At 41.8% G+C, this 25,901-nt stretch overlaps 1 protein-coding gene across 6 annotated transcripts in view; it reads right to left on the bottom strand.

Annotated features, from left to right (window-relative positions):
- Nucleotides 1-25,901, bottom strand: part of TEX14 (testis expressed 14, intercellular bridge forming factor) — a 311,576-nt gene that overhangs the window by 2,989 nt on the left and 282,686 nt on the right. For all 6 annotated transcript variants that reach the window (XM_033922951.1, XM_033922948.1, XM_033922949.1 and 3 more), the window contains one exon: nt 2,511-2,568. In XM_033922951.1, coding sequence (XP_033778842.1) covers nt 2,511-2,568 — 58 coding nt within the window. The remainder of the gene's footprint in view (nt 1-2,510; nt 2,569-25,901) is intronic.

Genomic DNA, 25,901 nt, shown 5'->3' on the forward strand with positions numbered 1-25,901 from the left:
TCACATTTACAGACTGCACCTGTAATATATTCAAAATCTGCCCTTTCTGCCTCCAAGGAAAAGTAATTATACCCAACTAGCCTTTAATGCCTGTATGTTAGCATATAAACAGAATCTGTAGAGATAATTATACCATTCTGAATTTCTAGTTTTAATTCCTTGAACTTTCCAGTGTACTAAAGGATGCTATTAATCAAATATCGTATTTAGACATCTGTACATGGAATAACCTACTTAAGCAAAACTGGATAAAGACAAAATTGTGTTTTAGGAGGTGTAATTTGAATACTGGTATTTAACTGCAGAAATACCAACTCTGCCTCCAGACCTCTCACAAATTAGCTGGTTTCAGCATAGGCAGTTAGAGAGGATACTCAGAAGCAATAGCCAGTTAAGTTCCTCTGAATATCCTGGAATAGTCCTATACAAGTAATTAAAACAATGAACAAAATATAGAGGGAAACAAAATACAAAAAATATCAAAATAAAAAGAAGCACAAAGGGCCTTCAAATGCTGGGTAAGATGTTGCTTTTATTAAAAGATCCGTCACGGGCCATATTTCGGCATCTCTGCTTGCATCAGAGGACCTTGGAAAACTGGGCATTAAAATGGAAGATGGCGTTTAATGTGAGCACGTGCAAAGTGATGCATGGGGGAAAGAGGAACGAGGAACCCAAACTATAATTACATAACACATCAGAAGCAGAAAGCCTGTGAGGGAATCCGTGTGACCATTGGATTATCAAAGAGCAAAAGGTGCACTTAGGGAAGATAAGGCCATAGTGGAGAGGCTGAATGAGTTCTTTGCTTCGGTCTTTACAGAAGAAGATGTAAGAGATCTACCTGAAGTGGAAATGGTTTTCAAGGGTGACAATGTGGAGGAACTGAAAGAAATCTCGGTGAACCTGGAAGATGTACAGGGGTCAATTGAAACGTTTCCGGCCTAATCAAGAAAACAATATTTTGGAGGGGGGAAATTAATTTTATTTTCAACAGTCTTATTTTAATGCTGTACATTGCTCTAATATTTTTCAAGACTTTTCATGCCTTCAGTAAAATACAAAACGTCTAAACTGGAAAAATATCTATTTATAGCAGGGGTCTCAAAGTCCCTCCTTGAGGGCTGCAATCCAGTCGGGTTTTCAGGATTTCCCCAATGAATATGCACTGAAAGCAGTGCATGCACATAGATCTCATGCATATTCATTGAGGAAATCCTGAAAACCCGACGGGATTGCGGTCCTTGAGACCCCTGATTTACAGCATCTATGACTGCAGAATCCGAAGAAAAATTCTTCCTAAACAACCATTTTATCAGGTTTAGAAATAGAAAAGTTATATTGGGGCCAAATCTGGAGTGACGGTGGATGGGGAATTAACTTGAACCACAATTCATGCAAGTTTGCCATTGCGACTGATGATGTGCGAGTCATCACATTCCCAGCCAATGGAGCCGTTTTCGCTTTCCTCAGAGTCAGTACATCTTCTGTAGTCTTTTGTTTGGATTGTTGTTTTGTCTCAGGAGTACAGTGATGAGCCCCAGTCTCATTCACAGTCACAATAAGTGGTTCTAATTTGCACTTTAAATGTAAATGTTGAAACCCTCAGCTCAGTGTGTGGTGGAGGCTAAGACAGCAAAAAAAAAAGAATGTTGGAATTATCAGGAAAGGAATGGAAAACAAAGATAAGAATGTTATATTGTCCTTGTATCGCTCCAGGATGCGGCCACACCTCAAATACCGTTTGCAATTCTGGTCACCAAATCTCAAAAAAGATATAGTGAAATTAGAAAAGGTATAGAGAAAGGTGACAAAAATGATAAAAGGTATGGGAAGACTTCCCTATCAAGAAATGCTAAAGCAGTTAGTTTTCTTCAGCTTGGAGAAAAGATGGCTCAGGGATACTGAGTGGAGTGGAATAGATAGATGTGAATCACTGTTTTCTCTTTCCAATTTTTTCACTCAATGTATAATTAAACTCTGGAATTCATTGCCAGAGAATAAGGTGAAGGCATCAGTTTAGCAAGGTTTAAAAATAAGTTTGGATAATTTCCTAAAACAAAAGTCCATGAGCTGTTATTAATATGGACATGGGGAAATCCACTGCTTATTCCTAGGATAAGTAGCATATAATACAGTATCTTGCCAGGTACTTGTGACCTGGGTTGGCCACTGTTGGATACAGGATACTGGACTTCATGCACCTTTGGGCTGTCCCAGTATGGCAACTCTTATGTTCTTACATTCTTATACAAACGAATAGTTTCGCCAAAGTACTTTTCTGTTATACATGTCCACTAGATGCTGCTTAAAAACAAAACACTGACGTAGCCCAGCGTGTCAACACAGACAAGCATTCCTACACATGTACAAGCTCTAAGCTTTGTTGATAATGTTCATGTTCTATTTTTGAGCTCCCTAAGCTCACATCAACCACTTACAAGAACTCCTATCCTGCTTGTTTGTAAAATGGGCTTGCAATGCATAGATGTCTTTTTCTGAATCCTCACCTGTGTGGGCGAGACCATCTCCACTGCATATCAGGTTTCTGATCCTCATTTAAAGTAGCTGAAACATAGAGACAAAAGTCATGCAAAAAATACAGCACAGTTCTACTCCAATTTTACTGACCATGTAAAATAAATCTGAAGGTAATCAACTTTCGGCCTCTAAAGTTTATAAGAAGTGTCATACTGAGCCAAGACCAAATAGTTCATTAAGTCTACCAGCCTCGCTACACTCATGTCACCCCTCTCCTAAAGTCACTTCACTGGCTCCCTATCTGCCATTGCATACAGTTCAAGATCTTACTGCTGACCTACAAGTGTGTTCATTCTGCTGCCCTTCAATATCTATCCTCACTTCACTCTCCTTATACACCTCCCAGAGAACTCTGTTCCTCAGATAAGTTGCTCTTAACTTTATCCTTCTCATCCACTGTCAATTCCAGACTTCATTCATAAGAACATACGAATTGCCGCTGCTAGATCACACCAGTGGTCCATTGTGCCCAGCAGTTCTCTCCCGCGGCGGCCCTTAGGTCAAAGACCAGTGCCCAGAGTCTAGCCTTATCTGTGTACGTTCTGGTTCAGCAGGAACTTCTCTAACTTTGTCTTGAATCCCTGGAGGGTGTTTTCCCCTATAACAACCTCCAGAAGAGCGTTCCAGTTTTCTACCACTGTCTGGGTGAAGAAGAACTTCCTTACATTTGTACGGAATCTATCCCCTTTTAACTTTAGAGAGTGCCCTCTTGTTCTCTCTATCTTGGAGAGGGTGAACAACCTGTCTTTATCTACTAAGTCTATTCCCTTCATTATCTTGAAAATTTCGAACATGTCCCCTCTCAATCTCCTCTTTTCGAGGGAGAAGAGACCCAGTTTCTCTAATCTCTCACTGTACGGCAACTCCTCCAGCCCCTCAACCATTTTAGTCGCTCTTCTCTGGACCCTTTCAAGTAGTACTGGGTCCTTCATGTACAGCGACTAGTGCTGGACACAGTATTCCAGGTGGGGGTGTACCATGGCCCGGTACAACGGCATGATAACCTTCTCCGATCTATTCGTGATCCCCTTCTTAATCACTCCTAGCACTCTGTTCACCCTTTTTGCCGCTGCCGCGTGGCTTCATTGACTTGTCAACCAGTACTCCCAAGTCTTTTTCCTGGGTGGTCTCTCCAAGTACTGCACCTGACATCCTGTATTCGTATATAAGATTTTTCTTACCGACATGCATCACCTTACACTTATCCAAGTTAAACCTCATTTGCCATGTCGCAGCCCATATCTGGAGCGTGTTTATGTCACGTTGCTGCGTCTTCACTACTCTGAATAACTTCATATCATCTGCAAATTTAATCACCTCACTCATCGTACCAATTTCCAGGTCGTTTATAAATATGTTGAAGAGCACGGGTTCAAGCACCGAACCCTACGGCACTCCACTCGTGACGCTTTTCCAGTCTGAGCATTGTCCATTTACCCCCCACTCGCTGTTTCCTATCCGCCAGCCAGTTTTTAATCCATGTGAGTATTTCACCCTCGATTCCATGGCTCGCAATTTTTCAAAATAGTCATTCATGCGGAACCTTGTCGAATACCTTCTAAAAATCCAGATATACAATGTCGACCAGGTCACCCTTGTCTATCTGCCTGTTTACTCCCTCGAAGAAGTGCAGCAAGTTCGTCAAGCAAGATCTTCCTTTGCTGAAGCCGTGCTGGCTGGTCCTCATCAGATTGTGTCCGTCAAGGTGATCAATGATGTGGTCCTTTATCAGCGCCTCTACCATCTTTCCCAGAACCGAGATCAGACTCACCGGTCTGTAGTCTCCCGGATCTCCCCGCGAATATTTCTGAAGATTGGCATAACATTCGCCACTTTCCAGTCTTCCGAAATCCTTCCTGATTTGATCAACAGATTGGCTATTAGTTGAAGCAGTTCAGCTATAGCCCCTTTCAGTTCCTAGATTACCCTTGGATGGATGCCATCCGGTCCCGGGGATTTATCGTTTTTAAGCCTGCATACCTCTTCTAGACTGACCATCAACCCTGTCATTTTCCCGTCTTCGTTTCCTGTGTATAGCCTGTCAGCTTCCGGTATGTTGTATATATCCTCTTTGGTAAATACAGACACAAAAAATGTGTTCAGTTTGTCGGTGATGGCTTTGTCCTTCTTCAGCCTTCCCTTTATTCCATAGTCATCCAACGGCCCCACCGCTTCCTTCGCTGGTCGTTTCCCCTTAATATATTGAAAGAACGGCTTGAAGATTTTTGCCTCCTTGGCTATTTTTTCCTCGTAGTCTCTTTTGGCCCCTCTTACTGCCTTATGGCACCTGCTTTGATGTTGTTTGTGCCTTTTCTAGTTTTTGTCCATTTTTGACCTGTTCCATTCCTTAAACGAAGTCTTCTTGTCTCTGATCGCTTCCTTCACCGCTACTGTAAGCCACGCTGGTTCCTTGTTCTTTTTCCTCTTGGATCCCTTGTTGATACACGGTATATATAGATTTTGCGCCTCAGTGACTGTGTCCTTAAAAAGGGACCACGCTTGCTCTAGCGTTTTTACAGTGCTTATCCTGTTCTTTTTTTTTTTTTTTTCATCTTTATTCCTTTTTATTTCTTTCAACAAGTGTACAATATTATTACAAGTAATTCACATCACTCACTTGACATTCTTAAGCAATATTATTACACATGTTTTAATTCCCTCCACCCACCTCCCATCCCCTCCCCTATCAACAAAATATTTTATCCAAACATATACATATTTAGACTCTCCCTCCCCCCCATTTTTACAAATTATCCCCTAAGGAAAAAGAATAACCCTTAATCATTACAATATTCAATTAATGGCCTCCACACCTCCTTAAACCTTTTAAAATATCCCCTCTGTACGGCAAGAAATCTTTCCATCTTATATAAATGACAAACTGAGTTCCACCAAAAACTACAATTCAATCTAGAACAGTCTTTCCAATTAGTCGTTATTTGTTGAATTCCCACTCCAGTAAGAATCATCAATAATTTGTTGTTTGCTGCAGATATTTGACTTTTGGCCCTCATACACATTCCAAAAATCACTGTGTCGTAGGATAATGCTACATGATTTTCCATCAATATATTAACTTGATCCCATATTGATATCCAAAATGCCTGAATACATGGACAATAAAATAAAAGATGGTCTAAAGTTCCAATTTCAATTTTACAATGCCAGCATCTATTAGACTTAGAGCAATCTAATTTTTGTAATCTAGTAGGGGTCCAGAATGCTCTATGCAACAAAAAGAACCATGTTTGCCTAATAGATGCCGACATCGTACCTTTAATTCTCCAAGACCAAATACGTGGCCATTGAGATGCATTAATTTGATGCTTAATCTCAATGCTCCAAATATCTCTTAATCCATTTTTTGGTTTCTTATTCAAATAATTAGATATCATTTTATACCACTTTGCGGCCTGGTGTCCCAGAAAATCTGCCTGGAAACATAAGAATTCTAAGCTGTAATGATCATTTAAAGATTTCCATTCAGGGAACCCCACCTGAATAGCCTGCTTCAATTGCAACCACTTATAACTTTGTTTTTTATTCAGACCATATTTATGTTGCAATTGTGAAAAATCAAGCAGCTTACCATTATCAATTACTTCCGTTAAGGATCTTATACCTGCTTTAATCCAATCCTTCCAGACAATCTTAAACCTGCCTATTTGTATCTTGGAGTTTACCCAAATAGTCTGCTGTTTCGATTTTAAAATAGAATCACTAGTTAATTTATCTACAAATCTTAATGTTTTCCAAGTATCCATTAATACTCTATTGTCTTTACGTATTCTAGGCACTTTTATACCAAGCAGAAGATCAAGCCTAAGTGGAAAAATAAGTGATCTCTCCACCCTTAACCACTCTGGTAATTGTTCCAAAAGCTCTGGGAGGACCCAATACATACCTTGGCGCAAACCTGGCTGAAAAACCACATAAACGAACCAAACATGACTTATAATACTTTCCGCAAATCGATCAAAACCACCCTATTCGCTAAATTCATTGGCTAAAACGGTCCCCTCCCCACTAAGACCCCTCTCACGGATGTTCTAAAACTTTCAGACACTCATTACCCTTAGATCTCCAATTAATATGTAAGTTACCATTTAGACTATTGTACTGCATCTAGACTCTTTATTCGGTACTGTATTTAAACTTATTGTATGTTTTGAATTTGGACTCACTCTACTGTATTATATGTGGATTTATTGTATTGTATTAGTATTGTACTGTACTTGTTATTCGCTGAATGTCCAGCCTTCTTACAATGTAAACCGCCTAGAAGTCGCCTGACTATGGCGGTATAGAAAAATAAAGTTATTATTATTATTATTATTATTATTATGATATAGGCCTGATGATACCTATAAAAATTGGGAAAATTTACCCCACCCTCCTCAATTGGTCTTTGCAAAGACACTAGAGCCACTCTTGCAATTTTACCCAGCCAAATAAATTTAACCAGAATACTATTTAATTTTTTATAAAAAGACCCCTGAAAAAACACTGGTATCATTCCCAATTGATAGCAAACTACAGGCAAAATCATCATTTTAACAGTTTGAACTCTTCCCCACCATGACAAATGAAAAGGATTCCATTGCTCACATAACTCTGTTACTTTTTGTAATAAAAATTTTTCGTTTATTCTCATTGTCTCTTCAAGTGTTTTATTCAACCAAATACCTAAGTATTTTATACCATCCTCTTTCCAAATAAAAGGGAAAGAATCAAGTATACCTTTTGTACAATGCACATTTAAAGGTAAAATTTCTGATTTATTCCAATTTATTTTGTATCCTGAGAATTTTCCAAATGTATCTATTATCTCCAGTAGACATGGAATTGTTGTTTCCGAATTCCTCAAATGAAGCAATATATCATCTGCATAAGCGGATACTTTATATTCCACTCCAGCACATGGAATACCCTCTATGTCCTTTGCCTGTTGAATAGCTAACAACAAGGGTTCAAGAACTATATCAAAGAGCAAAGGAGATAATGGACAACCCTGTCTAACTCCCCTCTGCAATTTAAAAGCATCTGAAAAATTATTATTTATGTATAAACGAGCAGTTGGGGAGCTATACAGTGCTTGAATCATTTGTATAAATCCGGATCCAATACCAAACCATTCCATAGCTTGATACATGAAATTCCATTCTACACGATCAAAAGCCTTCTCAGCATCTAGTGATACTGAAAAAGCCGGATCATTAATTTGTCTTGTTAAATAATACATCTGAAATGCCAGTCTAGTATTATTTGAAGAGTGTCTTTGAGCAACAAATCCAGTTTGATTTATTCCTATTATATGCGGAAGAGCTTTAGCCAATCTTAATGCTAAAATCTTAGCTAATATTTTACCATCTACATTTATTAAAGATATAGGCCTGTAATTTGACACCAATGTTGGATCTTTATTTGGCTTTGGCAAAACAATAGTTAAAGATTCTGCCATAGTGCCTGATATACAACCTTTATTCAGTTGGTCCTGATATAGTTTTAATAAATATGGTAAAAGGGAAATTTGAAATTCTTTATAAAACTCCACTGTAAATCCATCTCCACCTGGAGCGGTCCCAACTCTAAGGGATTTCAATGCCATTTGTAACTCTTTTAATGATATAGGTTTATCTAAACTTCCTTTTATATGATCAGGAACCTTAGGTCCTTTAACTAAACTCAAAAAATCCAACCCATCTTTCTCTTTATCTAAATAAGACTCAGAAGAATACAGTGACTTATAATATTTTAAAAATTGTTTTAATATATTTCCAATTTGAGAATGAGAATGTCCTAATTCATCCTTAATTATGCTTATTTTCTCCTTTCTTTTCTTTGCTTTTAAATAATTTGCCAATAATCTTCCAGCCTTATTTGCACTACCATAATACATCGTTTGCTGAGCAAAAATATCTTTCCTTACTAATCCAGAGGAAATTTCATTATATTCACATTTTTTTTTTAACAATAATTGAAATGTCTCTTGTTCCCATTTATTAACCAATTTTAATTCCAAATTTTTAATTTCTTTTTCCAAATTTGCAAATTGCTTTCTTATCTGTTTCTTTTTATACGCAGAATATGATATAATTTGTCCTCTCATAGTTGCTTTGAAAGCATCCCATAATATTCCAATCGACATTTCCTCTAGGTCATTAAGTCTGAAATATTCATTCATTTTTATCTGAAATTCAGTGCAAAATTTAGAATCAGCAAGCAAAGTATTATCAAACCTCCATACAGGTTTGGAATTATCTTGATCTAATAAGTTAACTTCTATCCACACACCACCATGATCAGATATTACTATTGGTTCTATGTCAGCTTTTACAACTTGCTGTACAATCTGATCTGAAACAAATATATAATCAATTCTTGAAAACGATTGATGAACATGTGAACAAAATGTAAATTCCCGATCATTAAAATGAAGAATACGCCATATATCTTTCAAATTACATGCTTGTATCAAATTTTCTAATCCCATTGATTTCATAATTCTACTAGGCTTTTTATCCATTATTGGATCTATAACAGCATTGAAATCCCCAGCCACCACTAAATTAGTAGTAGCCAGTGGTAAAACTAATTGTTGTAGAAATTTAAAGAATTCACTTTGATTCGAATTAGGTGCATATATATTTAGTAACGCCATTGTATTACTGCCCATGCTCATGTCAACAAGTACCCACCTTCCTTGAGGATCTGCCTTTACCATATTAAATGTTGCTGAACATTTTTTATTAATCAATATTGCTACTCCTGCCTTCTTTTTTACCGCTGGTGCAAATAAACATTGTTTTATCCACTTATCTGTCAGCTTCATAGACTCTGTTCCAGACAAATGTGTCTCTTGCAAGAAACATATATCTATATTTTGTTGTTTAATATATTCCAATACCTTTTTCCTTTTTATAGGGTGATTAAGGCCATTTACATTCAAAGAAAAAATTTTAAAACCCATTTTACAAATAAAATATAAAATACATATATAATCCACTCAAACATAAAATATACATTTTTTCTTTTTCCTTAAACCAATATATGAGTCTCCCTCCCTCCCCTCTTTCCCCATCCCCCCTATTCCCATCCCCCACCCTCCCCTCCCCTAACACAAATGCAAACTTCGAAACGCACATATTACTGAGCAAAAATAAACTCCCCACAGGCAATAACATACTCATTTTTCTTTCTCTAATCTTTCAAACAACCAACACTAAATTATCCTGCAGTCAATCCATTCTTCAATACCCTAAATACCTATATTTACTATAATTCTTTATTATATACTTCCCCTCTCATTCAAATTTCCAAACATTCTTCCATCCTATACCTCTAATATATTTATAAAAGTATATACCCAATATTTCGGAAACCATTTCTTACAATATATACCCCCCCAAGATTAATATTATTATTTTATTATTATTTTTTTTTTTTTTAACCTAAGTTTCTCACAACTTCAATGGAACATACATCACTCCATCCTATAATATTCATTTTTTTTTTTTTTTAACCTTACATCAAAAGAAGGATCAAACATTTCAACCAAGCAGACCTCATATTTTTTAAAACTCTCATTAATTTTCATTGCATCTTCAATCTATTACAGTCTATTCTCCATTCTGCACAACTGTAACACTTGTACATCTTCATCCTGCTGTTTCAGTCTCTTATTCCATCTTCTTGCAGATTGCTATTTCATCTTTCTCCAATAAAGTATTTTTGCAACATCATCCTTATATCTCAGTCAATTTCAGATGCAAATTGTAAATCTAAATAATGCTCAAGTCATTTCCATCAGTCCATCTTCACATCTTCTTCTCTTTACATCAATAGTCTTTTGTATTTTTCATCTTATTATATTCTAAGTTCCCACATTTCTCCAATGCAGCATTTATGTGTCCTCATATTATCTCAGTCACGCTCAAATGCAAATTATAAATTCACATTAAGAAACCATCCAAATCTTATAATTGTTCCTCATATTTTCTTCACTTCCTATATGCTCCATCCCTCTTCTTACCTTGTCAAAATCTTCTTTTCTTCTTTTCTTATTGTCTCTTTAAAATTTTTCATTTCTTTTCTTTAAATCTTGTTTGAAATGTTGATCCCCCTTAAACCTAACTGCAACAATTTTCTAGAAAATATTTTCTCCTTTTCTATTTTTTTCCCACTTTTTCCTTCTTTATAAAATATCTTTCAATTTTCACTCAAAAATATAAACCAAAAATAATCTAAGTATATTATTTATTACATTTTCTAAATAATTTCATGAAACCATAGGCAAATTATATTGATCTAGAAATTCCTGTAATTTGCCTGCTTCTTCAAAATTATAAGTTTTATTCTCATAAGTTACCCTCATAATAGCAGGGTATATCAATCCATATCTTGCTCCCATTGCTCTCAGTTTAGGTCTTAAATCCAAAAGCTGTTTTCTTTTGTAGGCTGTAGCTTTTGCAAAGTCAGGTACTATAAAGATCTTAGAATCCTGGCATTTAAGATCCTTGTTTGTTTTAGCCAGCTTTATAATCTCTACCACCTGCTGATGTCTTAGCAGCTTAAAGATTATTGGACGGGGACCCTTCTGACTATTTGATCTTTTCATCGGTATCCGATGTGCTCTTTCTATCTCCAAAGGAAAAGAACTTTTAAATGGCAAGATCTTTGGGATAAAATTAGTCACAAATTGAATAGGATCATTCTGCTCAATCCCCTCAGGTATCCCAATCAGACGCAAATTATTCCTTCTTTCACAATTTGATAAGTCTTCAAAATCCTTTTTCAACGCCTCTATTTCTCTGTGATCTTTTTTACACACCAGCATCTCTGCCTCAGATTTCTCAGCATGCTTTTCTAACTGCTCAATTTTGAAGTCAACTGCCTGCATTCTATTTGTCAGACTCTCTATTTCCTTCTTCACATCTTTTATATTTTTAGCGTTATCACTTACTATTTCTTTAATTTTCTGAAGTTCATTCATCAAATCACTGTTATCAATTTCTTCCTGAGGCAAAGGGACCGCTGTCGGGGATACCGAATCAATTTTTGTTCTTTTTTTACTTCCTGCTCCTGAATTCACCGGATTACTTTTACTAGTTTTACCCGAAGCCATTTCTTACTTCAATTCTCTCTTTTCTTTCACTTTTCTTTAATTTTAACTGCCAAAATCTTAATAAAATTTGCCTGTCACAACAGAGCTAATCCTCTACCCAGCCATCTTCGTGCGCTGCAAAGTTCTAGAATTCTCGCTTATCCTGTTCTTAATCTTCTTCCCCACCATGAGTCTCATCCCTTCGTAATTCCCTTTTCGGAAGTTCAGTGCCATGGCCGTCGTGCTGGATCGATGTTTTGCCCCTGCGTCCAGGTTGAAGCGGATCATATTGTTATCACTGCATCCCAACATCCCTTCTACTTCTACACCTGGTGCCGGTCCTTGTAGTCCATTTAGAATTAAGTCCAGAATTGCATTTCCTCTCGTATTTTCCTTGACAAGTTGTTCAAAGAAGCAATCGCCTACAGCATCCAGGAACTTGGTCTCCCTACTGCAGCCGGAGGTGCCTAGGTTCCAGTCTATCCCCGGATAATTGAAGTCTCCCATGATAACTGCGTTGCCTCACTTGCAGTTGCGTTTAATCTCGTCCATTATTTCTCCATCAATTTCTTCGGACTGCCCTGGGGGTCAGTAATAGATGTTTGTTTCCATTCCATTTGTTCCCGGAATTTTGACTCATAGAGACTCTACCTTATTTTTCGTTTCTGGCGTGTTCTCTCCGGTAGACTCAATTCCCTCTTTGACGTATACAGAAATACCCCCACCTTTTTTACCCATGCTGTATAGCTTGTATCCCGGTAGCACTGTGTCCCAGACGTTTTCCTCGTTCCACTATGTTTCTGTAATGCCGATGATGTCAATCTTTTTGTGCCATAGCTTCCAATTCCCCCAACTTATTCCTTAGGCTCCTTGAGTTTGTGTACATACACTTGAGTTTGCAGCCTGTTACTTTCTTGCATTTCCTTCCCTCTTGTGTCCCTTTCGATCTGTCAGGATTTCTGTCTTGCCTATGATCCGGCGAGTTTTCCCTGCTATGTTCCTGCATGGTATCCTCTGGGTATACCGGTTCCCGAACCATCGACTCTTGGTCGACTGTCAGCTTTCCCCTTCTTCTTAGTTTAAAAATGTCTCAATTTCTCTCTTGATGTTGCTTGCAAGTAGCCTCATTCTGTCTCCGCTGAGGTGTAGTCCATCCTTCCTGAATAGCTTGTTCTTCCCCCCAGAATGTCGTCCAGTTGCGCACGAAGTGGAATCCTTCTTCCTCAGACCAACGCCTCATCCATGCATTGATGCTTGTAGTTCCGTCTGCCTCTTCTTGTCGGCCCTGGGCTCTGGCAGAATCTTCGAGAATGCTACTCTCGGCGTTCTGGTCTTCAGCTTCTCTCCTAGCATCCGGAACTGGTCCTTCAGTCCTTCCCTGCTGTAGTTCCTGTTGCTCACGTTGTTTGTCCCCATGTGGATCACCACTGCCGTATCTTCCTCTTCCACTCTGTCGATGATCCTGTCGATGTGGCTCACTATATCTTCTACCTTGGCATGTCACCAGCTGATCCTGTCTTCCTCCCGCTATGTAGCTGTCGACTTGTCTGATGATGGAGTCCCCCATGACGATTGCTGTCCACTCTATCTTCTCTTGCCTCTCTAGCCACAGGTCCGTGTCTCTGGTGTATGACCATCTCTCCAGCCTTAGGTCTCTGTCCTCTGTGCACTTCCATCTTCCCTCATCCTGGCGTTGGCTTGCACCAGACTCATCTTCCTTGTGGTTGTCCTCCATATGGTCGTCACTCACTGTAGGTGTATCTTGGTCCTCGCTCACTGTAGGTATATCTTGGCAGCTCCACTGTTGTTCCTTTATCTAGCTGCCCCCTATGCCTGGAATAAATTACCCGAGTTTGTCCGTCAGGCCTCTTCTCTTGTTTAAAAGCAGACTGAAAACCCACCATTTTGATATAGCCTTCAATCTTTAACTCTACTCCTCTGCCTTCCAAACCAGCCTGCTGATTATCCATTCCCCTTAACTGTATCCATGACATCCTGTTTGTCTGTCTTGGCTGTTTAGATTGTAAGCTCTTTCGAGCAGGGACTGCGTGCGTTTGGTAGCGTTATAGAAATAATTAATAATAGTAGTAGTAGTAAGTCCATTATCCTATCTCCAACAGTGGCCAAGTCAGGTCACTTAGGATACTCGAATGGGGAGGTCCATTCTATGCTATCTCCAGAAGTAAGAGGTCAATGTAAACTCCCCAAGTCTGTCTAACAGATGTTATAAACTATGGGTTCCTCTTACCAAGGTGTGCTAACGGATTTAGTATACACTAAACGCTGAGAATCTCATAGGAGTAAAATGGGCTGCATGGCACATAAAGCCTACTAATTCATTAATGCACCTTAGTAAAAGGAGCCCTTTATGAATAGCTTCTAGGATAAAACTGTAAGTACAAGAAAGCACTGAGCTAAACATTAAGAAATGTAGTGACCCAGGGAACTACAGGCCGGTGAGCCTGACTTCAATTATAGGGAAGATGGTGGAAGCTATGATCAAGGACGGCATCCAAAACAGTTTAATTACGTCTACAGTTCCACCTCAATGGAAGTATACATCAATTACTCCTATTATTAAAAATTACAAAATCAACATTAATGAGTTATCTAACTACCGTCCGATAGCTAACATACCATTTCTTGCCAAACTTACAGAAAAACTAGTATTCAACCAGCTTTCGGACTTCTTCGAAAAAACAAACGCGTTACATCCACATCAAACTGGATTTAGAAAGTTTCATAACACAGAATACTCTCTAATAGGGTTAACATCTAATATCCAATACTACTTAGACCATCATAGATCTGTCATCCTATTTTCCTTAGATATTTCGGCCGCCTTTGACACAATTGACCACGACCTACTTCTAAATAGACTTGAAGAAAAAGGAATAACCGGGAATGTCCTAAAATGGTTTAAATCCTATTTCAACAACCAAACTTCTTCCGTCAGGTTTAATAACGAAGATTCTTCTACCTTTACCTCAACTTTTGGAATCCCACAAGGATCCATTCTGTCTCCCCTACTATTTAACATTTTTTTATCACCACTACTTGAAATTTGTCAGGCAACAGGTTTTATCCCATTTTCATACGCGGATGATATTCAATTGATTCATTCCGTAGATCCTGAAAGCGACACTGACATCTTCTCTATTAATCAAAAATTAGAACTAATACATAACTGGTTGAACTCAAACAAACTAGCTCTGAACAAGCTTAACAAGACCAAATCCATCCTATTTAAATGGAAAAAAGATATTTCACTTATAAAACCGTTTCTTATTAATAATATACCTATCAGCACGGAACCTATAGTTAAAATTCTCGGAGTACTATTTGATAATAATTTATCCTATCACGAACACATCTCTTCCAACGTTAAACAATGTTTCTTCAAACTTCGACAGATAAAGCACAGTTACTTACCGTAACAGGTGTTATCCAGGGACAGCAGGCAGATATTCTTTACGCATGGGTGACGTCACCGACGGAGCCCACGGTACGGACCTTTTTACTAGAAAGTTCTAGTTGGCCGCACCGCGCGTGCGCGAGTGCCTTCCCGCCCGACGGAGGAGAGCATGGTCCCCAGTTAGTATAAGCCAGCTAAGAAGCCAACCCGGGGAGGAGGGTGGGACGTAAGAATATCTGCCTGCTGTCCCTGGATAACACCTGTTACGGTAAGTAACTGTGCTTTATCCCAGGACAAGCAGGCAGCATATTCTTTACGCATGGGTGACCTCCAAGCTAACAAAGAGGGAGGAGGGATGGTTGGCCATTAGGAAAATAAATTCTGAAGTACAGATTGGCCGAAGTGCCCATCCCGTCTGGAGAAAGCATCCAGACAGTAGTGAGTAGTGAATGTGTGAACTGAGGACCAGGTGGCCGCCTTGCAGATTTCCTCAATGGGTGTGGAACGGAGGAAAGCAACAGAAGCGGCCATAGCTCTTACCCTGTGGGCCGTGACAGCACCGTCTAGTGACAGACCGGCCCGAGCGTAACAGAACGCGATGCAAGCTGCAAGCCAGTTGGATAGCGTCCGTTTAGAGACCGGTCGACCCAAACGATTTGGGTCGAAGGTCAGGAAGAGCTGAGGGGACAAGCGGTGAGCCCTTGTACGATCAAGATAGTAAGCCAGGGCACGCTTGCAGTCAAGACTGTGCAATGCCTGTTCTCCGGGATGTGAATGAGGTTTCGGGAAGAAAACAGGCAACACAATGGACTGGTTGAGGTGAAAAGCTGAGACCACCTTAGGAAGGAACTTTGGATGGGTGCGCAGAACCACCTTGTCATGGTGAAAAATAGTGAACGGTGGATCGGCAACCAGTGCATGAAGCTCACTAACCCTCCTGGCAGAGGTGATGGCAATGAGGAAAAGAACCTTCCATGTCAGAAATTTGAGCGAAGTTGTGGCAAGCGGCTCAAAGGGAGGTTTCATGAGGGCAGATAAAACCACATTCAGGTCCAAGACGACCGGAGGAGGCTTCAGAGGTGGTTTGATGTTGAAGAGGCCCCTCATGAATCGGGAAACCAGAGGGTGAGCCGTGAGAGGTTTTCCTAAGACAGGTTCATGAAATGCCGTGATGGCACAGAGATGGACTCTGATAGAGGTAGACTTGAGGCCTGCATTGGACAGGGAGAGCAAGTAGTCCAGAACAGTTTCCACCGCTAAAGAGGTGGGATTGTGATGATGACGGAGGCACCAAGAGGAGAACCTGGTCCACTTCTGATGGTAACATTGGAGGGTGGTCGGTTTCCTGGAGGCGTCCAAAATGAGACGGACAGGCTGAGACAGATTTCCTGAAGAGGTCAGCCCGAGAGAAACCAAGCTGTCAGGTGGAGTGAAGACAGATTGGGATGTAGTAGAGACTGATGTTGCTGTGTAAGTAGAGTAGGAAACACAGGCAGAGGAATGGGATCCCTGGAGCTGAGCTGAAGCAGGAGGGAGAACCAGTGTTGACGAGGCCACCGGGGAGCTATGAGGATCATGGTGGCGTGGTCTTTGCGGAGTTTGGACAAGGTCCGCAACATCAGAGGAAGTGGAGGGAAGGCATACAGGAACCGATCCCTCCAATCGAGCAGGAATGCATCCGGGGCCAGACGATGAGGAGAGAAGAGTCTGGAGCAGAACTGGGGCAGCTGATGGTTGTGAGGAGCTGCGAATAGGTCCACCTGCGGAGTGCCCCAGCGAGCAAAGATGGAGTGGAGCGTGGGAGGGTCCAAAGTCCACTCGTGAGGTTGAAGGATGCGGCTGAGATTGTCGGCCAGGGAGTTCTGTTCGCCCTGGATGTAGACAGCCTTGAGGAAGAGACTGCGGGCCGTGGCCCAGGTCCAAATGCGAAGAGCCTCCTGACAAAGGAGGCGAGATCCGGTGCCGCCCTGTTTGTTGATGTAGTACATGGCAACTTGGTTGTCCGTGCACAGGAGCAGAACCTGAGGGCAAAGAAGGTGCTGGAAGGCCTTGAGAGCATAGAACATGGCTCGTAGTTCCAGGAAATTGATGTGATGAAGACGCTCCTGCGGGGTCCAAAGACCTTGGGTGCGTAGGTCTCCCAGGTGAGCTCCCCATGCATAAGGGGAGGCATCCGTGGTGATGGTCATGGAATGCGGGGGCAGATGAAAAAGAAGGCCCCTGGAAAGATTTGAGGAGTTCAACCACCATTGTAGAGATTGCTGAAGAGACGATGTCACAGAGATGGGATGAGAAAGAAGATTCGAGGTCTGCGACCATTGGTTGGCCAGAGTCCATTGAGGTGTCCTGAGGTGGAGTCGTGCCAGGGGAAGCACATGCACCGTCGAGGCCATGTGGCCCAGGAGGACCATCATCTGTCTGGCAGAGATGGAGTGATGAAGGAGCACCTGACGACACAGGCGGAGCAGGTTCCGCTGACGGTCGGAGGGGAGAAACGCCCTCATCAGTGTGGTGTCGAGAACTGCTCCAATGAACTGAAGGCGCTGCGTGGGAAGCAGATGCGACTTGGGGTAGTTGATCTCGAACCCCAGGAGGTGGAGGAGAGAGATGGTATGATGAGTGGCTTGTAGCACAAGCGGAGACGTAGGTGCTTTCACCAACCAATCGTCCAAGTAGGGAAACACCTGGAGGTTGTGAGACCTGAGGAAGGCCGCCGCCACAATGAGGCATTTGGTGAACACCCTGGGTGATGAAGCGAGGCCAAAAGGTAGCACTTTGTACTGATAATGGCGATGGTGCACCTGGAATCTTAGGTAGCGACGTGAAGCTGGATTGATTGGTATGTGAGTGTAGGCCTCTTTGAGGTCCAGGGAACATAGCCAGTCGTTCTGAGAGAGGTGAGGGTAAAGCGTGGCAAGGGAGAGCATTCTGAACTTCTCCTTGACAAGACATTTGTTGAGGTCCCTGAGATCGAGAATGGGACGTAGGTCTCCTGTCTTTTTTGGAACCAGAAAGTAACGGGAGTAGAATCCCCGGCCCCTTTGTTCCAGAGGTACTTCTTCGATGGCATTGAGGAGAAGGAGGGATTGGACCTCCCTCAGGAGGAGGGGGGTTTGAGTTGAAAGAGAAGCAGACTCTACGGGAGGATTGTCTGGTGGAAGAGTCTGGAAGTTGAGAGAGTAGCCGTGGCGGATGATGTTGAGGACCCACTGGTCCGATGTGATGACCTCCCAACGGCTGAGAAAAATGTGGAGCCTGCCTCCGATTGGTTGAGGGAGAGGCAATAAGGGTGGAAGACTGGCTAAGCCCTGGAGAGAGGAGTCAAAAGGGCTGAGAAGGTTTGGCAGGAGGAAGAGGCTTGGCAGGTTGATTAGACTGTGCACGAGCCTGGTTGTGGTGTTGTTGGCGAGCCCGCCTAGGTTGCTGTGAAGGCGGGTTAAGCGGCCTAGCGGAGAACCTGCGCTGGTATGAAGACTGTGGTTTGTAAGGCCGAGCAGGAGGGGCCTTCTTCTTTGGTTTAATGAGAGTATCCCATCTGGTCTCATGGGCGGAGAGTTTTTGTGTGGTGGTATCCAGAGACTCTCCGAACAATTCGTCTCCCATACATGGGGCGTTGGCTAGTCGGTCCTGATGGTTGACATCCAGATCAGAGACCCTGAGCCAGGCCAGGCGGCGCATGGCCACAGCGATGGCAGATGCACGAGAGGTGAGCTCAAAGGAGTCATAGATGGAGCGCACCATAAATTTTCTAAGTTGAAGCAGGCTGGAGATGTGCTGCTGGAATAGTGGAACCTTGTGCTCCGGCATGTACTTTTGCATGGCGGAGAGTTGCATTACCAGATGTTTCAGGTAGAAAGAAAAGTGGAAAGAGTAATTGTTTGCCCTGTTGGCAAGCATGGCATTCTGGTAGAGCCGCTTGCCAAACTTGTCCATCGTTTTGCCCTCCCTGCCAGGAGGGGTAGAGGCATATACACTGGAGCCTTGAGTCTTTTTTAAAGTGGACTCAACCAGGAGAGATTCATGGGGCAGCTGGGGTTTATCAAATCCCGGGATTGGGATAACCCTGTAAAGGCTATCCAGTTTACGGGGTGCCCCAGGGACAGTTAATGGATTTTCCCAATTTTTATAAAAAGTTTCCCGTAGGATGTCATGCACGGGTAACTTCAGGAACTCCTTAGGAGGTTGATCGAAATCTAATGCCTCCAGGAAAGCTTGTGACTTCTTGGAATCAGATTCCAGAGGCAAAGATAAGGCCCCCGATAACTCCCTGAGGAATTTTGAAAAAGAAGATTGCTCAGGTTTAGATGTGGTATCGGGGGCCGAGGGCTCTTCGTCCGACGACGATGCATCCTCCTCGGTACCGAGGGGAGATTCCTCCCAGAGGTCCGGGTCTCTGACATCGGTGTGTGCGTGCCGAGAGACTGGAGTGGAAGGTTCGGTATGATGAGCTTTAGACCGAGACTTGCCTGAGCGTACCGAGACGGTACCGGGGGATGAAGACCTGTGTCTGTCTCGGTCCCGGGAAGAACGGTGCCGGTCAGGTTCGCGGGAAGACCGGTGTTCCGCTCGGTCCCGAGGAGGATCGGATGTCGTCAGAGCTACGGCCTCGGCATGGGCATGGATATGCGGTGCCGAGAGAATGGGCATGGAGGGGTCCATAGGTACCGATGGCGTGGATACCGGTTGGACGGTGTGGGGCTCGGGCCGGTCTGGTACCGAGAGCAGCGGTGCCAGGATAGAGGGCAAGAGCTGTTTAAGTTGCTTTTGGAGTTGTTCCTGCAACTTATCCTGGAGGATGGCCGCAATGCGGTCATCCAGGGTTGGCACCGGAACCACTTTTTTCTGCTTTGGTTCCATGGGTGCCGCTCTACGCTCCGGCGATGAGGCGGCCGATGACGAGGCACTCACCGATATCGGAGCGGAGCGTTTTTTAGTTCGGCGTGGAGCCGAAAGAGCCGGTGTCGCCACCGAGGTGGGAGGGCGCTCAAGGGTGGAAGGCTTCTTAGCCGGCTTACCTGGCGCCGGTGGCGCCGATGTAATGTCAGGCGGTGTCGAGGTGGTCGGTGCCGACTTCGATGGTGCCGCAGTTGAAGAAGTCGAGTCCATAGTCGGGCCGGTGCCGAACAGCAGACTTTGCTGGATTTGGCGATTCTTCAAAGTGCGTTTTTTAAGAGTGGCACAGCGGGTGCACGAGTCCGCCCGATGCTCCGGTCCCAAACACTGTAAACACCAATTGTGTGGGTCAGTGAGGGAGATCGGGCGTGCACACCGCTGGCACTTCTTAAAACCGGGCTGCGGGGGCATGAATGTGAACACGGCCTCCGCAAAATCAAACCCCGAGGCCTGGATCGTGACAACAGGCCCCGCCGGGGCAAAGACAAAAAACGAAACAAAAAGAAAATATTTTTTTTTTTTTTTGGAAATGAAATAAAAAAGAACCCGAAGGTAAATAAAACGAAAAAAGAACGCGAGCGGGAAGGCAAAAAGAGGATTTCAATCGGAGTTGAAAAACGCACGTCTTCTTCGCTCCGCGGAAACGAAGAAACTGGGGACCACGCTCTCCTCCGTCGGGCGGGAAGGCACTCGCGCACGCGCGGTGCGGCCAACTAGAACTTTCTAGTAAAAAGGTCCGTACCGTGGGCTCCGTCGGTGACGTCACCCATGCGTAAAGAATATGCTGCCTGCTTGTCCTGGGATAAGATCTATTTCCAAATTTCTCTATCCTTCTTCTTTAAAGATTCTAATCCATTCATTTATCATAGCCAAAATCGACTACTGTAATGCCCTATTCTTAAATATCAGACGCGCATTGGTTACCAGTTAACCATAGGATCCTCTACAAACTGATGTTCCTAATCTTTAAGTCCCTCACATTTAGCGAACCACAATTTATTTTAAAATCACTTATCCCATACAAACCCCAAAGATCTTTGCGCTCATCTAATCAAAATTTATTAACTGTGCCATCTTTAAAAATCATTGGAACGAGAAGAGCGGATATGTTTACTGTTGCAGGTCCACAATGGTGGAATTCCCTTCCCCATTATATTAGAATAGAAAGTGATATCCTAATATTCAAAAAGCTTTTAAAATCTCATTTATTTAAGGACGCCTTCGATCTATAACTTAACTTATGGACGTCTTTAACTAATTTTTATTCCTCTAAATGGTTGATTTGACTCAAACAAATATGCAAGAAATGCTTTGAATAAATTTTTACCCTACCTTTCGTTCTTCCCTGGTTTTTTTTGGTTTTTTTTTCCTCTTCCCCATTGTAACTTTACCCTCCTTCCCTATCTCTCATGTGTGTCACTACTGATTTTATTGTAATTAGATTAAAGTTTCTTTATTATATTATGTACATCGCCTAGAATTTTGAAATAGGCGATTCATCAAATGTGAAATAAAACTTGAAACTTGAACTTGAAACATTTGCGAGCACATCGAGAGGAATGGCCTACTGAGAACAAGCCAGCACGGATTCTGTAAGGGAAGGTCGTGCCTAACGAACCTTCTGTACTTCTTTGAGGGAATAAGCAGTCGGGTGGACAATGGGGAACCCATAGACATCATTTACCTCGATTTTCAAAAGGCTTTCGACAAGGTGCCACATGAAAGGCTGCTTAGGAAGCTGTGGAACCACGGGGTGGGAGGGGATGTGCACAGATGGATCAAGCACTGGTTGTCGGGTAGACTGCAGAGGGTCGGAGTGAAGGGCCAATATTCTGACTGGCGGGGAGTCACGAGCGGTGTGCCACAGGGATCGGTGCTAGGGCCGTTACTCTTCAACATATTTATCAATGACCTGGAAAAGGAGGCAAAGTGCGAGGTTATAAAATTTGCAGACGATACCAAACTGTGCGGTAGAGTTAGGTCCAGGGAGGAGTGTGAGGACCTGCAAAGGGACCTGGACAAGCTGGAAGACTGGGCAAACAAATGGCAAATGCGCTTTAACGTGGAAAAATGCAAGGTCATGCATATAGGGAAAAAGAACCCGTTGTTCAACTACAAATTGGGGGGGCATTGTTGGGAGACAGCAGACTTGAGAGAGACTTGGGTGTGCTGGTGGATGCATCACTGAAGCCATCTGCACAGTGCGCAGCAGCCTCGAAAAAAGCCAACAGGATGCTGGGCATCATAAAGAGGGGCATAACAACCAGGACGCGGGAAGTCATCATGCCATTGTATCGAGCGATGGTGCGTCCACATCTGGAATATTGCGTTCAGTATTGGTCGCCACACCTCAAGAAGGACATGGCGGTACTTGAGAGAGTCCAAAGGAGAGCAACGAAACTGGTAAAAGGGCTGGAACACTGCCCATACGCCGAGAGGTTGGATAGGCTGGGGCTCTTCTCTCTGGAAAAAAGGAGGCTCAGGGGAGATATGATAGAGACCTTCAAGATCATGAGGGGCATAGAGAGGGTGGATAGGGACAGATTCTTCAGACTGAAGGGGTCAACAGGCACGAGGGGGCATTCGGAGAAACTGAAGGGAGATAGGTTCAAAACAAATGCAAGGAAGTTTTTTTTCACCCAAAGGGTCGTGGACACTTGGAATGCGCTACCGGAGGAAGTGATCAGGCAGAGTACGGTACAGGGATTCAAACAGGGATTGGACGGATTTCTGAGGGATAAAGGGATCGTGGGATACTGAGAGAGGTGCTGGGATGTAACACAAGTATAGAAAGATAACCAGGTAATAAGTATAGAAATCCAACAGGTCGGGGGGCGTGGCTTGGACGCGAACGATGACGGTTGGATAAAGAAAGAGCTCCGCAAAGACAAGCTTAAATTTCAGAAAACTACAAAAAAAAAAACGTTCTTGATGGCATAATAAATTGGAGTTTACCTCTTTGATTGGGTCGGAGAGATATTTGAAGGAGAAAAGGTGCCGTTTTTGTTTATTTCCTGGGAAGCGAGGTGAAGGGCTGAATCCGTCTCAGCGGCTTTTCAGTGTTGCCAGGGAGGTCCGATACGTCGTGAGACTTTCCTTCCCCTCCTCTTTGGCACGATTAAAGCTCTCAACGGCAGAGGTAGCAAAATCGGGTCCCCCAGGCAGAGGCGGCAAGATCAGGACCGCTGACAGAAGTGACAAGATCGGGTCCCCGTTGGCAGAGGCGCCAAGATCGGGTCCCGCTGACAGAGGCGGTAAGATCGGGTTTCCGCTGGCAGAGGCGGCAAGATTGGGTCCCCCAGGCAGAGGCAGCAAGATTGACTTTTAAGTGTTGCCAGGGAGGGCTGGTCCGGGACGTAGAGCAGGAGGAAAGATTTCCCAAAGGTGGGGGTTTACAGACGGTTGCTCGGTGCACCACGACCGCGGCCATCTTGGATCGGGAAAAAAAAAAAATTTACAAAGTCTGGGTATGCCGATGAGCTGCCTAGTGACAAGGATAAAGGTTTTTTTTTGAAATGCCTGATGCCTGTTTAAACTAAAGAAATGGGCTGCTTTGAAATAGCTGCTTTGAAATAGCTGTCCTCTGCTGGAAATGAGGAAAGGTCTGCAGTGAAATTTACTTGGCAACGGTTTTTTTTTTTAACTATTTCCTTGCTGCTAACTTCAAAAATAAACTGTGAAGGATTAGTATAAATGTCAATCTTTACTGCTGTAATTCAAGAGATTCAGATATAAGAGACTGTATGTTTTTGGGCTCTGAGAAAGGACAAATAAAAGGATTGGTAATTTCTTTGACCTGAAGAAAAGTGACATTGAGGCAGTTGAGAGAAACTGAAATACATATACGTGCACATTGAAAGATTAAAGTAAATATATTGGATGGAATATTGCTCTCCTCGATAAAAGCTGCAATTGGGCTTGTAAGAGAAGAGCTAGAAAAGAAGACTGCAAATTTTTTCAGGCTATATACCAACAACGAGTTTGCAATAGAGCCTAAGACAAATAACTTACAGTTGTTTTAAGAATACTGAAAAAAAAAAAAAAAAAAAAAAAAGGGGCGTGGTTTGGACGAATGGTTGAATAAACGAATAGCTCCTTATATGCAAATATATTAAAAAGAATACTACCAAATATTTAAAGAAACTAAAATATATATTGAAATATGACTTCAACTAAACAAAATAAAGCTGACTTGGGAGCTGGAACATCAGGAAGCAATAAGAGGTCGAAACCTGAGCCAGGTACACCCTCTAAAATCCCATTACCAACAGAAAAAAATCTGGATGTTATGGAAGAACTAAGACAAATAAAAGAAATTGTCTTAGATAGTAACAAAAAACTACAAAAAGCAATGGAAGATGCTGTAATCCTAACTAAAAGAGTGGACATTACAGAGAATAGAATTTCAACATTAGAAGATATTACAGAACAATTAAATACAGACATGAATTACAGCAAAATCATATGGAAAGAAATAACAGAGATAAAAAAAAATCTTGAAGACAGCCGGAACCGTGAAAGACGGAATAATTTAAGAATAATCGGATTACCTGAAGGAGTGGAAAAGAATGATCCGATTGCATTTCTTGAAAAATTTCTACCTAAAATACTACCACTGAAATTTAAAACGGAATTGGAAATTGAAAGAGCTCATAGGATTCCAACACAAAGAAATAACACTCAAACAGGTCCAAGAACTTTAATTTTCAAACTTTTAAGACACCAACAAGCAATTGAAATATGCCAAATAGCCAAGGAAATCAAAAATCTTAAATGCCAAGATTCAAAAATATACATTGTCCCGGACTTTGCAAAAGAAACAGCAACAAGAAGAAAACAATTCTTAGACATGAGACCACAACTAAGATCTCTAGGAGCTAGATTTGGGCTCCTGTACCCGGCAATTATGAAGGTTACCGTTGCTAACAAAACGCAAAACTTTACAGATCCAAAAAAACTACAGGAATTTATAAATCAACTGGAGCAACCTATGACAATCTAAAGAACAATTAATGGGTTCATACTAAAGACTATTGACAGTTAAAGATAGATCAAAACGGAAAGCAATGGAAAAAGAACACACAAGGATCGAATTAAAAACTTAAATAACTTGCAACATTCTCCATGGAAAACAAGAAAACTGAAAAATACAAAAATTCTAGAATTCTACTCAGAATAAATAGAATAAACTTAATGGCAGGAACGTAAATGATTTGAAACACATCTCCGAACTCAAATGATGACGAAGAAAGTTTCTTCATCAAACTTAAAAATGTACTGATTGAATGCGAAATTTTGAAAGCGGAGTAATAGTGAGAAAGAATATCATCCTTCAATCACAACGAAGATTTTTAAAAATGAAGTAATTGGTTTGTTGTATTTCCGGTTGAAGGTGGTAATTCGGATTTAATTTTGCGTTTCAGATACATTAAAACGCATTTCAAATACGAAATATATGAAAAGAATAAATCTGAAACGCAAATATTATGTTCTTTTATTTATTAAGTTGAATTTAGTATCCACAATAGTTCAACCTGGGAATCATATGTGGGAGATAAAAGAAGGGTTTTTGGCACAGGACTTCACTCTCGTCTGCACAGGCCTCAGATACTTTAAAATCATAGATGTCTAGAGAGTATGCTACTGAGACAGAACTTACAAAACACTGATGGGAGTGTTAGCTTCTCTTAATTGACAACTCTCTCGTGAATTATAAGAAAATAATGAATATAAGAGACGGGAGGATTCCTGTGCTAGAGACTCTTGTTACAGTTCTGAGGAAAAAGGCTAAATTGGAAAGCTCTTTAAAGTAAAAATAATATACCACCTGAAAAGGAATGAATAGTAATTGAAATGTTCTTAGATATAATTGATTTAATATAATCATTCTTATGGATTTAAAAATATACAAATACAGAAAATAATCTTTCAATACATAAGAATGAAAAA

The sequence above is a fragment of the Geotrypetes seraphini genome, chromosome 15 (assembly GCF_902459505.1).
Source record: "Geotrypetes seraphini chromosome 15, aGeoSer1.1, whole genome shotgun sequence".
In the NCBI taxonomy this organism is placed as follows: Eukaryota; Metazoa; Chordata; class Amphibia; order Gymnophiona; family Dermophiidae; genus Geotrypetes; species Geotrypetes seraphini.